The sequence below is a fragment of the Eublepharis macularius genome, chromosome 14, assembly GCF_028583425.1.
Source record: "Eublepharis macularius isolate TG4126 chromosome 14, MPM_Emac_v1.0, whole genome shotgun sequence".
Taxonomy (NCBI): domain Eukaryota; kingdom Metazoa; phylum Chordata; class Lepidosauria; order Squamata; family Eublepharidae; genus Eublepharis; species Eublepharis macularius.
In genome coordinates, this window is record NC_072803.1 from 49278060 (window position 1) to 49295364 (window position 17305).

General features: G+C 43.4%; 1 protein-coding gene across 1 annotated transcript in view; it reads left to right on the forward strand.

Moving 5' to 3' along the window:
• The window catches only part of CACNA1B (calcium voltage-gated channel subunit alpha1 B), a 443389-nt gene that overhangs the window by 253959 nt on the left and 172125 nt on the right, over window positions 1–17305 (forward strand). Inside the window, exons 12-13 of the mRNA XM_054997363.1 lie at window positions 5923–6035; window positions 14744–14856. Coding sequence (XP_054853338.1) covers window positions 5923–6035; window positions 14744–14856 — 226 coding nt within the window. The remainder of the gene's footprint in view (window positions 1–5922; window positions 6036–14743; window positions 14857–17305) is intronic.

A 17305-nucleotide genomic window follows, 5' to 3' on the forward strand; every position in this document is an offset into this window, starting at 1 on the left:
TTTTTCTCAGCTCTTATCCCTATTTAGCAAGTTCAAATACCAATTAGAAGCTGCTACATTTTGTGGCTGGGGAGAGTAATAGCTTAGCATATCACAATAATTGCTCCGTTAGGCCTGCAACATTTCCGCAGTCAGTCTGAGTTCCATTCCTGTCCAGTTTCAATACCAGTTGGACTTAGAGGTGTGCACCAAGAAAGTTTCTATATCAGTTTCAGTTCCAAGGGGTTCTGGAATAATCCTTTTTCATTACTAGTTTGTTCGGAGTTGGCCAGTACTGGCTTGGAATGGATCTATTTGGTTTTTTTGTTTTGGTCTATTGTGCATGTGTTTGCTGCACATGCAGAAATGCGCACTGATTTTTCAGCTGTGGGGTGGGGAAACAAGGCTCTGGGGGCCGCTACAACTATTTAGTGGAAAGGACTCGTTTCATTTTAGTTTCCCAGATTTGGTTCAACGTTCCAGAAGCTGCTTTAATGAGCTGAACCAGCAAGTTTTTTGAGTAATTTCAGCTTATTTCTGTTATACACATTCCTCGTTGGACTGCTTAGATTTCCTCTTCCTTTCCAGCACTTGAAAAGGTGCATGGCGGGCGGGAAGGGGGGCAGGGACAAGATTGTCTGGTCCTGCTGTGGGATCAAGATTGGGCTCTTCTAGCATTTTTAAGTGGCTGAATTAATCTCTAAAATGGCATTGACATTGCTGTAATGTCTAGTTTGGCCCAGAGGTTGGCAAATGCAGATTGGCAAATGACCATATGTCAATGTTTATTGACTTCTATGGTCCTATGTAAATCCCTTTCTGCTTGCTTTGATGTGATTCTGGGCTTTTTTTCTGGGGAAAGAGGTGGTGGAACTCTCACCCGGAACAACAACTGGAAGGAGGTAATGCGCCTCTCAATACATGCACTCCCAGGATTGCATGATGATGTCACTTCTGGGAAGTGATGTCATCACGCACGCCGTGGCTGCCCTGGGAGTGCTCCTGCGCTCCATGGGGGGGGCTGATTTGGCCCAGATAAGGCTAAATTTGGCCTGGACCAGGCCTGAACCAGCACAGAACGGGCCACTCCGCCATGGGGGAGTACTTCCGTGCCCAGCAGTGGCCATATCCAGGCCATTTCAGGCCCAAATTGAGCCAATATGGCCTGGATCTGCCTGCAACATGCTGCTGCCATGCAGAAAAGCACTCCTTGGCCTAGCAGTGGCACAAACCTGGCTGTGGCCTAGCAGTGGCCTATCCTGGCCGTTTTGGGTCTGAATTGGGCCCAAAATTGCAGAAAGGGGCTCAAAATGGCCAAGACTGGGCATCTGCCGGGAGGGGAAGTGGGTATTTTAAAGAGGTGCTGGGATGCCGTTCCAGGGTATTCCATCTCAAAAAAAGCCCTGATTCTGCTTTGTAATACTATTGTTCTGCGCTGTACTTAAATTGACATTCATTGTACAGTGAAGTTCATTGTACAGTACATCAAGATAAACTTATCTAAGCCAGTTGATCCCCCCCCCCCCAAATTAAATTCACTGGGTTTAGACTGGAGTAACTCGGTATAGATTTGCTTGGTGAATTTCTTGAAGTGAGCAGCTTCCATATCTGATCTGTTTTATTCTCTAGCTCATAAATAGTGTCATTTACTAGAACATGGTTTGTAGTATACCTCTATAAGTACAGGGCCTTTCCCTAAATCACAGTCATATCTATTGAGAGAGGCAATGAAATTTTTGAAGCTCAACAATTCCATGTACTCCTTAGTTTGTTGGAATGCTAATAGAACATGTCCCAAGTTTTGGAAGTAAGATATATGAGCCATACTTCATTTTCTGTGAGAAGTAGTAATGAAAGAGTTTTTAGCTGTACCAAATTTCAGTTTTCTGAATGACCTTCAGTATTTTGACCATCTGGGAACACACTTTGAGTGTCCTGTTTTGTGGGACAATGTACAAATACCACCTCCGTCCTTCAGATTGGTCTAGTTATCAAAGTGTCTTGGATTATGTGTAGGGTTGCCATGTTCCCTTAGCCTCTTGATGTGTGAGGGACGGGACCTGACATTCACCTTTTCTTTGCCCTCACTCCTAGGCCTGCACGATGACATCACTCCTGAATAGTGACATCATTGCTCAGGTCTGGGAGTGGATGCGTGCTTTACAGTGGGCTGATTTGGACCCCAGATGGGCCCAGTTAGGCCCATTTGGGGCCCAAATCAGCCTGCTGCAAAGCATGGAAATGCTCTTTGGGCAGCGCAATAATGTCACTCCTGGGAAATGACAGCATTGCGCAGGCCTGAGTACATGTGCCTGCTTCTCCGTGGGCCAGTTTGGGCCCCAAATGGGCCCAATTCAGCCTGTTTGGGGCCCAAATTGGCTCTCTGCGAGGCACAGGATCCTGTTCCTCCTCCTTCCCTCCCAGCCATGTGAATGGTGGAGGGTGGGAATAGGGGATCCCTCACCTGGGTCTAGGATCCCTAACTACATGAAGACCAAATTTCAGGGAGTGGTGGTAGTGCATTAACCATTTTTGGTACAAGCATTGCACCCAATAAGAACAACAACAACAACAACAACAACAACAACAACAACAACAACATTTGATTTATATACCTCCCCTCAGGACAACTTCACCCCCACTCAGAGCGGTTTACAAAGTATGTCATTATTATCCCCGCAACAGTAATCATCTGTGAGGTAGGTGGGGCTGAGAGAGCTCCTAGAAGCTGTGACTGACCCAAGGTCACCCAGCCGGCTTCAAATGGAGGAGTGGGGAATCAAACCCGGTTCTGCAGATTAGAGTCCCACACTCTTAACTACTACACCAAACTAGCTCTCAATGTCTAGGGAGAGGCTTACAAATGTCTCTAAATGTTTGTAGAAATCAGAGTGTTGTTGACAGTATCTGAGATTCATCTTTCTGGGAGGATTTATTTATTTATTTATATCATATCATATTTGTATTCCGCTCTCCCCACAAGCGGGCTCAGGGCAGATAACAACCTTAAAATCATTTTAAAATGTTCCATATTAAAACATTAAAACATCATATAAAAATAGCAGCACTCTTTGCCTGGCAGCAGCAATACAACAAAAGTACTTCAGCCATTAAGGGTCACATTTCATAGTGATACAAATATCCTTCCTCCTTGAGACTTTGTGTGTACCAAATTTTAGCATCTTCTCTAGTGTGAGAGTTGTTATAAATACAGAGGTGAACTTGGAGCCGTCTGATCAAGGGGGAGCAATACAAATATGCCCAGAATGCAATTTTTTTGGGTATATGTATTATCAAGTATATAATGCTGCAGATGTGCCAGACCTTCCTGGAGAAGTTCCCTAACAAATGCTATCCATGAATAGCAATAGGTGTTGCATCTGTGTGTCTTGGCATATATAACGCCAGTAAAAATGTTAAAAAATATATAATTAATTTTAGAAGATATTATAGACTAGAAAATGATAACTGTTATTAATAACACTTCATCATGAATGTGCATTGTACTTTATAGAATTGTTTCTCATGGAATGGTCTCAAAGGGTTGCCATCGGAGATCCGCTACCTCCAGAATGGGAATTATCTTGTGGGGTTCCGCAGGGCGCAGTCTTATCACCCATGTTATTCAGCCTCTACATGAAACCTTTAGGAGACCTCATTTGCACCTATGGAGTGGGATGTCATCAATATGCAGATGACATCCAACTCTATATCTCGCTATCCAGATCCCCACAGGATGCAGTAGAAAACCTAGATCACTGCCTGACAGCCATGGTGAAATGGCTGAAAAATAACACATTGAAATTGAACCCAGACAAGACTGAAGTGATGCTTGTTGGGAAGGCGTAGATCTTGAAAGACATTGTACTCCCCACTTTCGATCGAATTCGTCTGACCCTTGCAGACTCTGTTAAGAGCCTAGGAGTTTTACTTGATCTAGCACTACTACTAGAAAAACAAGTTAAGGCAGCTGCAAAAAATGCTTAACTACAATCTCACTTTAGCCTGGAAGATGACTTCTTACCCTGACATAGCCGACTTGGCCACCTGGATCCATGCTATGGTAACATCAAAACTTGACTCTTGTAATGCACTATACATTGGTCTCCCATATTAGTTAACTAGTTAGTTAACTAGTTAGTGTAAAACGCTGCAGCTTAACTGTTAGCAGGAGTGAGCAGGAGCGTGAACATCCTACAGTCCCATCCTACAGTCATTCCATTGGCTACCTATAGGCTATCAGTTACCATGCTCAATTCAAAGTATTGTTATTACTTACAAAGCTCTTCATGGCCTTGGCCCAGCATACCTATGGGACTGCCTCTGTCACTGTGTCCCTCCATGGCAGCTTTGCTCATCTGAACAGGGTCTCTTGCAGGTGCCAGGCTGCACACAGCCAAAATCAACAGCAGCCTGTACACAGGCTTTCTCTGTAGTGGCCTCTACCCTGGGGAATGGCCTGCCTGAGGAGGTCAAGAGAGTGCCCGCTCCCCTGGCTTTCCACAAACAATGCAAAACCAAATGATTCAAAGAGGTGTTTTACTCAAACAGGAGGGAAGTATTGTTGGGAGGGGGTCTCAGAGGCTATGATGCCTTGCATATTACTTGTTGCTTTGAATATATACTCCTATATACTACCTGTGCTTCATGTTATCTAGAACTGACTATGTTCTGTTTCAGCAATTCTTCAACTTTGTACTGGATCCTTGCTAATGCTATATCTTTGTAAAATCCTATGACATTATTTATGTCCTTGATACTGTATGGAAATGTCCTTGATACTGATGGTACGAATTTCACACTATGTAAACTGCCTTGAGTCTCGGTGAGAAAGACGGACTATAAATGACATACATACATACATACATACATACGTACATAACATACATACATAACATACATACATACATACGTAAATAGAATGCAAGAAGACAAATCCCTGCACCAAGTGTTTACAATCTAAAATTAGAGATCGAGTGGCGTCTACATAGGAATGGAGTAGATGGTAAACAGGAAAAATACGTGTTTTATTCAGTTTCATGTCCTTAGGTTTAATGTTGGAAAATTCCTGGAGATTTGGGGGCAGTGCCTGTGGAGGGTAAGGTTCCCAGGTCCCCTGGTGGGGGATCTCTCACTCCCACCCTCTGCCCCCTGGCACCACTCACATGGCCAGTGGGGGAAAAGGTGGGGGGACAGGCCTCCTGGGTATCACTCCCAAGAGTGATGTCATCGCACTGCCCCAAGAGCACTCCTGTGCTTTGCAGCGGGCTGATTTGGCCCCCAGACTGGCCCCCATTTGAGGCCCAAATTGACCTGCTGAGAAGTGCATGCGAGCTCTCAACCCCTGTGCAATGACATCACTTCCTGGGAGTGAAGTCATTGTGCTGCTCCTGGGAGTGTGTGTGGATATGAGGACTCAAGGAATAGTGAGTGCTGGGAGGGTAAGGGGAACCTGGCAACCCTAGTGGAAGGTGGGGTTTGGGGAGAGAAGGGAGTTCTGTGAGAATGTCTTGCCACTGAAATGGGGATGTCTTGTCCCTCTGAATTTGCCCTTTTCTCTAGAGAAATAGTCTGGAGATCAGTTGTAATTGCAGGAGAACACCAGGCCCCAATTTGAGATTGGTAGCCCTAATTTTAGTAGGGGATGAGGATTAAGGGGTTGTCCCAAAGGCTTTATGGAAAAAATGAGCTTAATACAACAGCTGGAACAGAGCTTTCCTTCAATGTGCATGTATGTGTTGAACAGTCTTCCTGGATACAAAAATAAGAGTGTTCTAAGCATGCCCCTGTGTTCATCTACATGAAGTAGGCTATGCTTTCCCATGGCCCTGAAGGTTTCTTCCCACCGATAGGATGTTCATTTTGAGGAGAAGCTTCTCTATATTATTAAAAATACTTATGGAATTACTTACAAATGATTCAGACTCTTCTGCTTTCTTCTAGATTTTGCAGAGTTTGTTTTCCTTGGCCTATTCCTTACGGAGATGTCTCTGAAGATGTATGGCCTGGGACCAAGGAATTATTTTCACTCCTCGTTCAACTGTTTTGACTTTGGGGTAAGAAGAGATTTGAATATGTGTGTTTAAATTCTGTCTGGGCAATCATGGTTTTCTGTAAGCAGTCTTAGTGGTTAGTGGTTGTGTTTTCATCCCAAGGAACTTGTGACACAGTTGTGTATTGACTCTTCCACACCCCACTGGTTCTCTTCATAGGGAAACCCCGAGGCAGGTGTATTTGGTCACCTCCTGTTCTGTCTAGCAGCCAAGGACCCAAAAACATTGCTACTCTCATTGCTCAAGATGTTGTTGGATGGGGAAGTTACCCCATATTACATGGGCCTTCTGCCTTCATCTGTTCTAGGGAAATTTCTATCTTCTAGAAGCAACCTGTCCTCCCTGGTTGATGTGATTAAGCTTTAAGTTTTAAGCTTTCATTCATTAATTCATTCATTCAAAACATTTATTAGCTGCCTTTCCACCTTGCAGGAACTCAAGGTGGATTTTCAGCTTTCTGTGTACAGTACAGAATATACCTTTGTGCAGGGCTATATGTGATCTATTTGTTGACTGTCTTAGAAGAGGTATGCTCCATTCACTCATGCACCGAATGGAATGCTTCTTCTAAGATTCTGCGTGCTTGGTCTGATGAAAGAATACTTTTGGCTTCAGTTTATGCAGACTTGATGAGTCAATTGACTTAGAACATACATGATCAGGTAATAATAGTTTGAAGGAAAAAATTTTCTTTGTTTTTATACAATGTACATATATGTTACAACAGGCTTAACCCTGCCTCACCACAGTCTTGATCGAAATCACCTCTCTGCACTGATGTGTGTGTGCGTGTGTTGTTGTTGTTTTTGAAGACCAATGCTGGGAGGATACATTAATGGAACTCCCAGCATCACATGTATTTTAGAAGAGTGTTCCCTTCTGTGTCGTAGTGAAGGAGAATACCTTTTCTAAGGTGACAACTAGAGGCGGGCATGAACTAAAACACAAACTGAAGTTTGTTACAAACTGGGCTGGTTCATGGGAGCTCATTTCTCACGAACCGTGACAAATTTTAGCCCGATTTGTTTGGTTTATGTTTTGTTTCATCACTGCAGACAGCCTGGCGCCGATCGATCAGCTTCCTAGGCAGCCACATGGTTCGGAATTTTCCCGGTTTGTGCCCATCTTTAGTGACAACTATCATTATCAGCATTTATATTAAAAATGGCATTTTAATATTTTTGACTGATTAATAGGGTAATGGTCCTTGTCAGTCAAACAGTTTTTAGTCAATTAATCTAATGGGTTAATTTATTAAAAGTTACAGGAAAAGTTGGACTCTGTGACCTATATGAATTATACATATTAAGAATTATATTTCACATAACTTATTCTGTTAGTTCTAAGTGGGGGTGGGGGGAGGAGGTATCTAGGGCACCATCAGATGCCTCATACCAGAGCACTGGATATCTTTATCAATCTCACTTGACTTCTGGAATATCTAAAGACATTTCCCACATACTCTCAAGGCCATGTTCATGGTTATAAGGCGGAAATACCTGTTTTTTATTTTTACCATGAAAACTGATGTTCTCGGGAATTCTGTACCAGTTTCCATCACTTGTTTGTATCCATACAAAATTGCAGAATATGAACAGCCCTTGTGCCATCTTCACAGATGCCACACGGTGTATCAGGTGGACTGTTCTCTTTGCTCCTGTGCTCTTTGCTCAGCAGGCTAGCAGAAAAGCAGCTGAGGTGCTGCTGCAAGAAGCATAGAGAAGCTGTTTGGCCCCCTTGTGAAGTGAGCCGCCTCTTTTACATGAGGCTTGTAAAGTGGCCTTGGGCAGATGTCCACTTCCACTGCCACAACTGATGCCAATTAGCTGATTCACTGGCAGGCGTCAGAGAAGAAGCCAGGATCTCATCAGGGCTGGAGGCTGGGCTGGCTCTATTGTCCAAACAGATGGTCTGCACAGAGAAAAAGATGCCAATCCAGCAGGCCAGCCGTGGCAAGGGCTGAGCATGAGGCACTTTCTAGGATTTCCCCACCCAAGCCTGACAGTCTGATATGGATGATCAGTATAAGTGTATTGTATGTAACTATACTGCCTACAGTGTTTAAAAAGTCACTGCACAGAGCAAAACAATGAATCATTCAAATCAGTTCATCACTACTGCAATTCAGCATCTCATTCAGTACAAACTGAAAACAAATGAGCGGCACCAGCCGCAGATTGCATAACTTTAGATATTACAATTTTATCTGTATCCAATGGCAGATAAATAATTTTTTACTGTAAATGTGCTTGCAATCAAAGATTAGTAGTTGCATTGTCCCATTACCTTAGCCCTATTATTGCTCTCATGTGCTTTATTGTGTTCATTCTTATAATAGCCCTGTAAGATAGTTCTTAATCTTGCAGTTTTATGGATGGGTTAATTTAGGGCTAAGAGAGATTGGGTGTTTTATTTAAAATATTTATACCTGGATAAGAAATCTCCGAAGCAGTTCGTAACAGATTGGAGTAATGCAAGAATGAAATACACAGCAATTAAGACAACTATAATCAATAACTGAATAGCATCGGCATAATAAGCAGCACCATCTATATTCCATTAGAAGACTAAAGGAAACATATTTTACTTGGCATACTAAAAGAAAGTAAAGTGGGGAGGGTATTCTATAGACAAGGCTTCATGAAAGAAAAGCCTGGTGGCCTGACCCAAGCTACCCAAGATGAGTTCGTGGTACAAGCCAGGTTAAAGGCAAGGCTGTGGGCAGGGTCAGGCCCAAGTCTCATGGGGTGTTTAATGCTGTCTTTTCTAGTGGACTAATTTGTGACCCTAAGTCTGCACAACTAAGGACACTGTCCTGAGAATAATCCCTTTGGATAGCACGGATCTTACTTCTGAATAGATCCATTTAGGACTGCTCCCAGAGTTGAAAGCTGTTATCCTTCTTCTTTGTATCACGTAGTTGCTTTCTTTGAAAATTTTGTTTGCTAATGGGTCAGATTTGTGTGCAATTTCCTACTGCAGTTTGAGCATCCTGTCAAATGCTAGTCAGTCTTGATCTTAGGTTCCTGTCTGCAAATTGGGTGTGTTCAGTAGGTCTGGCCTAAAAGCCCAGGTATTCCAAGCAGTTGCTTGGGAGAAGGCTCTTCCTCTTTCGTAAGAGACTGCTGAGAGGAATGGATGCAGGACACAGGCAAAGAGGTGTGCTCCAAGGTCCCAGTGTGTAGTAATCGGACTTGTATAGGGAGGTTCAGATTCCCAGTTAGCCATGAAGCTCACTTGGATGACTTTGAACAAAAGTCGCAGGATTGTTGTGAAGATAAATTGGACAGGTGAGAAAAACATGCTCCTTGGAAGAAGAAAAAATGGAATAAAGATGTATTGTGTTATTTCAGAGGCTGTGGGATCTTGGCTTATGTATAGTCTGCTGTTAGCACAGAGTGCAGTAGGGGAGGCATGAATATGTCCCTTGCAGCAAAAATTAACTAAGAGTCTTATGGCACCTCAAAAAGTAGCACATATTTATTCTCACATAAGTTATTGTGGGTTATTGCATCTTGGGTATCAAAAATCAAAAGAAGCAATCAAACCGGCTCTGGGATCATGCCCTACAATTAGATAGGGCACAGGTACAGAAATACCCAACAATTCTGCAACATACCAAATGCTTCCAAATCAGCAGATTGTCTTAGATCCCTTGAGATCTCAAAATATCAGAGATCCTTTACCCTTGCACGCTTCAACGCTTTATCTTCAGCTCTCCTCAGTGACTCTGCCCATACAAGCCCATTTCATGAATTCATCTGAAGAAGTGGGCTCTAGTTCACAAAGACTTATGCTAGAATAAACATGTACTAGGCTTTAAGGTGGCACAAGGTTCCTTTTTCTGCAGTACATTAACAGGGCTACCCCTATGGTCCACCCCCCCCCCTGGGCTGGGGCTGAGGATCCCCAGCACCAAGCCCCTCCCCCCACCTCTACTCACTGGGCTAGCAGGGGGAAAGGCACCTGGGGGAATGGATGTGCATGAAGTGCTCTGACTCCCACCCATTGTGCCAGTAAATTACATCAATTGACAGTGCAACATGGAAGCTATGGGTTGCACCAGGTGGGAATTCACTAACAATTCGCCCCACCCCTAGCACAACCCATAGCTGTGTCATGCAGGAAAAAGATGACATTTTTTGGTGTGACAGGTGGGTGCAGTTTTGTCCCTGGGGGAACCTGGCATCCCTAGTTACCTCCAATAGAATTTATTAAACATGGGCAGGTTTTCAATTGTAGAGGGTCTGAAGTAGAGATGGGCATGAACCGAAATACGAACCAAAATTAAGCACGAACCAGGCCGGTTCATGGTTCGTGATCCATGGTTCGTCAAATCCCATTTCTGACGAACCGTTATGAACTTTAGGCTGGTTCGTTTTGGTTCGCTTTTTGGTTTGTTACTGCAGACAGCCTGGTGCCAATCAATCAATTTCTTAGGCAACAGGGCATGGACTTCCTGCAGACCTTCTGCTGACCCGGAAGTGAACTTCTACTGGCCCAGAAGTGACCTTCTGCTGATCAGGAAGTGATGATTTTCTGACCTGGATTTGATGTTTTCACGAACCAAATGAACCAGTTTGCTAACCAGGGGCAGGTTCATGAAAGTTTGTGATTCGTGGTTCGTGAAATTTGATGAACCACGAACCACATGGTTCAGGTTTTTTCTGGTTCGTGCCCATCTGAAGCAAGCTTGACCAAGAGGCTTTTAGGAGCAGAGATGCCTTGCTCTGGGTGGTTAATGTGCAAAAGAATTCCTTGCTAGTTTCCCTTTAGCTCCCTCTTATGGTCTGAGCTTTGGAGCTAGTGCACAGCTTGACAACCTTCTAGCCCCAGATTCAGCATTCTCTATAGGCTTGAATTTCAGTACAGTAAAGGAGACAGCGTGAAAACTGGCTGCAGAATTCCTGTTGACCCAATGAACAGCTTGCTCATGTTTTGCTTTCAATTATCTGGCACATAATAGGAGCCAGCAAATCCATCTGTTGCTCTTCAGTCCAAACTCTGCATAGCCAATAAAGGTGTGCATTTATCTGTTCCCTTTGGTTTACTATAAAATAAATCCATTCTGTAAGACCCTCTTGGCTATGCAGTTAACAGCAATTATGCATCTCCAGTGACCATTTCATTAGCATTCTCCTGGCTGTCTGGTTAGGATGCTCATGGCTTTGCCAATTGCTTAGCAGAGCTGGAAACACCTTACAAAGCTGTTGGTTTCCAGGTGTGGTTGGAGCAATTTACACAAGTGATAAAAATTCATTTTTTTATCCTTCTTAATAAATTGTTTTGACAGAACAGGAAATTCCATTACCCTTGTACAAATGGCATTCTCCAGTGAAGGTGTTTTTAGTCGCTAAAGTTTTGGAAGTGGGTTGTGCATCAGTGCTGCACATTTATGACATGTACAATTTTTGTAACTTCAGCATTTTGAATATTTATTTTGTTAGTGCCCTGGATGGCTGCATCAGGCTAGGAAAAAAAGTGCTGAAATAGCAAAAAGCAAAGTAGCAGAATAGCTTCGAGTGGTAAAATGAAGTTTTGTGGAGTGCAAATTAAGGAGAGAAACTGAGAAAATTATCTGCAAATGAAGGCATAGGGGCAAATGTACTTAGCAAACACACAATTTGCAAATTGTATAGAGCTCCTACATGTGATCTTGTTAAGGTGTGTATCTAAGACATTTTAGAATCTACACATGAAAGTGTCATGTTTGAATGTGATAAATGCATGTGTCACAGATATGTTTGTCAGAGAACTAAGATTGGGTACAGCTCCTTGTAGACTATATATTTGAATGCCAAGAACACAATCCATGTTGTACCTTTTATTAGACCAGTCCAATGACATGTAACAATGTGCAAGTTTTTGACAAGTTTGTGTGTCATTGGGTTGATCTAATACAAGGTATTACATGGATTGTGTTCTTGGCTTTTTGGATTTTGGGGGGCGGGGGGGGGGGGACTGATACAGCTGTCCACTTGAAGGCCAGCCTAGCTTTGCCTCTTTTCTATCGGTGCACTTTTCTATCAGTGACAGAGAGTTTGTTTTGCAACAGCAAATTAAAGTTTCTGTTTCACAGACCAGGATGAACAGATTTCCTTGGTTCCATTCTTTTATTATTCCAGATGTTCACTCTATATTATATTTCATCGTTCCAGTTGAAATAGGAGAAATTGTTAAATTAATTCCAGCACTGGAACATATGCTGTTTGCTGCTACTTTGAACTCCTTTGACTCCTTTGCAGGTGTCTTCTTCCTACCCCGCCGCATGCTACTCCACCCCATTGTACACTGATAAAATGGTGCAGAAGTGGTGTCTAGATGTGATTGAATGAATGGTTGCATCAAGATCCTTTTCATATAGTTTTTTAAAAATTTCTTGTTTTTCATTTTTATTTAACAATATAAACAGTGAAAGAAGAAAAAACCTTTTAACTACAGTAAATATCAATTCCCTTCCTCCCCCCATACCCCATTTTGTTGTTTTGTATAGTTGTAACTGATGTTCATGTGCTCTGTACATTGGTAAACCATCAGACAAAAAGAATTTTGATACAACAGTCTGTGCAATGACATGAAGATTATTTTTTTTGCATTACTTTATTATTTCACATACTACTATATACTCATAATGCTATATAATAATACTAGTTATAATAATAATAATAATAATAATAAAAAAAATTTAGGCCCTCCCTGTGAAGGGTGGGTTACATCAAAAAATAAATACAATTTAAAATCACAATAAAATCAAATAATCATAATACCCATAAAATATAGTCTGCAACCCCCTAGATGGCAGGTCCTCAATCTTAACATCCACCCCTGTTTATAGTAAACGGGGGAGGGAAGGGAAGGGAAAGGAAGGGAAGGGAAGGGAAGGGAAGGGAAGGGAAGGGAAGGGAAGGGAAGGGAAGGAGGGAGCAACATTCACGTTGGACTAATTCGTATAGGGAAACAAGATGATAACACAGCCAACAGGAGATTGGTAGAGAGGCTCAACAGATAGCACAGAACTGCCTCGACCATATGCCTGGCAGAACATCTTGGTCTTACAGGCCCGCCGAAAAGATAGAAGATCTTGGCAGGCCCGACAGAGAGTTCCACCAGGTTGGAGACAGGACTGAAAAGGCCCTAGCTCTGGTCAAGGCCAATCAATCCTCCCTGGGGCTGGGGACCACCAGCAATTGTTTGTCAGTAGATCTAAGTGCTCTCCAGGGTACATACGGCAAGATGCGGTCCTGCAAGTATGCTGGTCCCAGTCTGCTCAAGGCTTGAATCTGATCTGGAATTCCATGGGAAGCCAGTGTAGCTGCTGCAAGATGGGAGTAATATGTGCCCTATGTAGGGTTCCAGTTAAGACATGTGCATTCTGGACCCATTGCAATTTCTGGGTCAGACCCAAGGGAAGCCCAGCATTGAGCGAGTTACAGTAGTCCATCTTGCAGGTGACCGTTGCATGGATTACTGTCGTTAGGTCATGGGTCAAAAGGTAGGGGGCAAGTTGCCTGACTAGCCAAAGAAGGAAAAAAGCAGACCGAGCAACTGCCATGACCTGGGCCTCCATTGATAAGGAGGTATCCAGTGTCACCCCAAGGCTCCTTACCGCTGGAGCGGGCACAAGTAGCGTCTCATCAAATGGCACCCCATAAAAACTGTGGTCATCTGCTAAAGCTGAATGGTGAAAGTTTCAGGAAGTACTTTTTCATACAGCACACAGTGAACTTGTGGAACTCACTTCGCACGATGTGGGGATGGATGCCAACTTTGGAAAGCTTTAAAAGGGAAGTGGACTAATTCATGGAGGAAAAGGTTATCAATGGCTGCCACTCATGATAATCATTTACTCCCTCCAGCACCAGGGGCAGTATGCCTTTTCATATCAGTTGTTGGGGAGCGTGGGCAGCAGGATGCTGGTCCAATCCTCCTCCTTGTGGGCATCCTAGAGGCAGCTCGGTCAGCCACTGTGCAAACAGAGTGCCGGGCTAGATGGACCTGTAGGCTGATCTGGCATGGCTCTTCTGGTGTTCACAGCTCTAACATGGGGGAAGGTGCAAATGAACTGAAGGAGTGGAAAGCTGGATCATACAGCAGTGTGTGCAAAGTGCTGTGTGCAAAATTAGCATGTTAAAAAGGAAACAATTGAGAATTGCTAATGCATTGATTCCACTTAAGAAATGGGGCCATGGAATTTTAAAGTCCAGAACCTGAGGAAGCTTGCTTATTGACAGAGTAGAACATTCGTGTACATGATTAAATATGTACTCATAATCCATTGATTTCAATTGGATTGGGCCAGGACTGTGTTCTGTGCTTAACAAAGGGTTAAACTGCAATTCTGAGCTAGGTTTTGTATCAAAAAGCCAGGGTTTTTTCTCCCCCAACATGTACATTTGCCAGTTTAAACAGATGTGCTTAATTTAATTCAATTCAATTCAGTCTGCTTCCACAGGTCAGATGAACTAGCAAGGGACAAGAGGGCAGTGAAATTCTCTAAACTTGTATTCTGAAAACCAAAGGTGGAAGTCTCAGGGTACTGCTTGCCAGACATGATATCAGATTCCATGATTTTTCTGCACCTTTGAGGATAGAAGGACTATGCACTCCTGACCTGAGTAAATGCTCAGAAGATTTGCAGATCTTGACCCTTCTTTCAGCAAAGTGTAGTTTTCTTTCCCTTATACTGCTTCATTTCCCTGTTTGCCTTGCAGGTGATTGTGGGCAGCATCTTTGAAGTCATCTGGGCTGCAGTGAAGCCTGGAACATCGTTTGGCATCAGTGTATTGAGGGCTCTTCGGCTGCTGAGGATTTTCAAAGTCACCAAGTAGGTTGCAGGTTACGTTTTTGAACCTCGTGGCTCTTTAATCTGATGAGAAACCTCAGTCCTGTAAAAAACAGATGTTCAGCTTTCCGGCCCATGACCTCCCTGCCTGCTCTCCATGTACCTGTTGCAATTTTTTTTTCTAAACAGTGTCTCTAGCAGTGAAGGTAGTTGCAGGTAGGTAGCCATGTTGGTCTGTAGCAGAACAGCAGGATTTGAGAGTCTTGTTGGTCTCTAAGGGCCAAGCTACACGTGACGAATGACACTTGAATGGCAAGTGAACAGACTCATGTGTATTCCTCCCGGTTCACTTGCGCTCCACTTGCGCTCCACTTGGAGGAATACATGTGAGTCTGTTCACTTGCCGTTCAAGTGTCATTCATCACTTGTAGCTTGGCCCTAAGGTGCCACTGGACTCAAATCCTGCAGTCCAACAGTGAAGGAAAAATAGAAAAGAGTCCAGTAGCACCTTTAAGACTAACCAACTTTACTGTTGCATAAGCTTTCGAGAATCACAGTTCTCTTCATCAGATGCATCTGAAGAAGGTGCTACTGGACTCTTTTCTATTTTTGCTACTACAGACTAACACAGCTAACTCCTCTGGATCTATATGACAACAGTGAAGGGAAACTGAAAAACAAGAAGAAAGTGAAGATGCTGTAGCCCACTATTGTTCTCCTCAATTGGCAGCATCACTCTAACGTTAGGCACAGGTCTTTGATTCTCTGCCACTGAAGGTCCTATTAACTGGAGAGGTCAGGAACCGAACCTGGAAATTGCATGTGATGTGTTTTGCCATGAGCTGTGGCCCTCTGCTACCACTACAGGAGGCAAGGTACATGAGGAAACCAGCAGCACAGGAGATGTAGTCAAGGGATCCTGCAGTAAAACTCTTAGTTCATGCAACCTAGCCGTAGGCTGACTGATGGCTAAGCTGTAAGGTATGTTTGGTTCCCCCAGACCAACCCTTTGGATGGTTTGATCACAAAATCCCATCAGAGTTGAATTTGCAATCAAATTGGAATCCTACTGCCCTTGGACTGCTTTTCAGATCAAAACGTGATCAAACTGAAATCCAGTGGGCCCTGTTCAAATAAAGCACAAGGGAAATAAATTGATTACTGAAGGAATCACCCAACGGAGAGGCACAAGCTGAGGGCTGCTTAAGAAAGCCTTGCCGCGTTCCAGCAGACTTTTCCTACTTGTTGCTGAGGATGGTGGGACTCCTCCTCATCAGCTGTAACAGCCGAGCCTTGGTTTGATTACTACAACTGGGTGAATCTTGCTTGGTATTTGTGCGAACTGGTGGTGAGTGAGTGGCATGTGTGAGTGCAGCGTATTAAAAAAAAAGTTTTTGGTGTGTATGCCCGTGTGTTGGATAAACACACACAAACAAACAAATGGTAAGAGGAAGAATCCTTTGCAAAAGTACCCCTTAGAGCCAAAACACACGTTAAGAAAAACCTAGGTTCAGCACGTGTTCTCTTACCTCAAGGTTTGCTGGGATCTGTAGGCGTCCTGGAAGCTTAAAGTTTAGCATTTACAGAGCAGCAAAAAGGGAAAGGGAAATACAGGCGCCTGTATTTTAAGCTTTAAGCTTCCAGGACGCCTTTAAGCTTCCAGGACGCTTAGAGATCCTTTAAGCTTCCAGGACTTTAAGCTTCCAGGACCCCTACAGATCTTTAAGCTTCCAGGACGCCTACTTTAAGCTTCCAGGACTCCTACAGATCCCGGCAAACCTTGAGGTAAGAGAACACGTGCTGAACCTAGGTTTTTCTTAACGTGTGTTTTGGCTCTTAGTGTGCTAAAGCACACATTTAAAAATCTGTTTAGCATTTCGTCACATAAAAGGCTAGTTTTGAAGGAGTTGCTCTTTCACTTTTGCTTCTTTGTCACAGCAGTACAAAATTGAACTCTTCTGTAACACAGGAACAGAAAAATAGCAATGTCTTCATAATTAGCCCTTTTCATGTCAAAGATCTTGTTTTGTTGTTTAATTTTTTTTTGGCAAAGGGCTAGTTTTGTTGTTGTTGTTTGCCTTATGTTGTGAGACATGAATACACTTTTACCAGGACCTTCAGTTCTCAGTTGTACCCAGGACTCTCAGTTGTAAACATGAACATTAAGCCTCTTGTCCCTTCAGCCACAGGGCCAAGCTATGAATGACACTGGAATGGCAAGTGAACAGACTCATGTATATTCCTCCCTGTTCACTTGCGCTCCACCTAATCACTATCAAGTGGAGGGCAAGTGGAGCGCAAGTGAACAGGGAGGAATACACGTGAGTCTGTTCACTTGCCGTTCCAGTGTCATTCGTCACTTGTAGCTTGGCCCATAATCTGTGCAGATACCAGGAAAACATGAAGGAGCGTTCTCTGTTTAATTCCTGGATTCTGCTCATCAAAGTCCCACAAAATTCAATGGAAGCTTGTTGGAGTACAAAACCTCTGG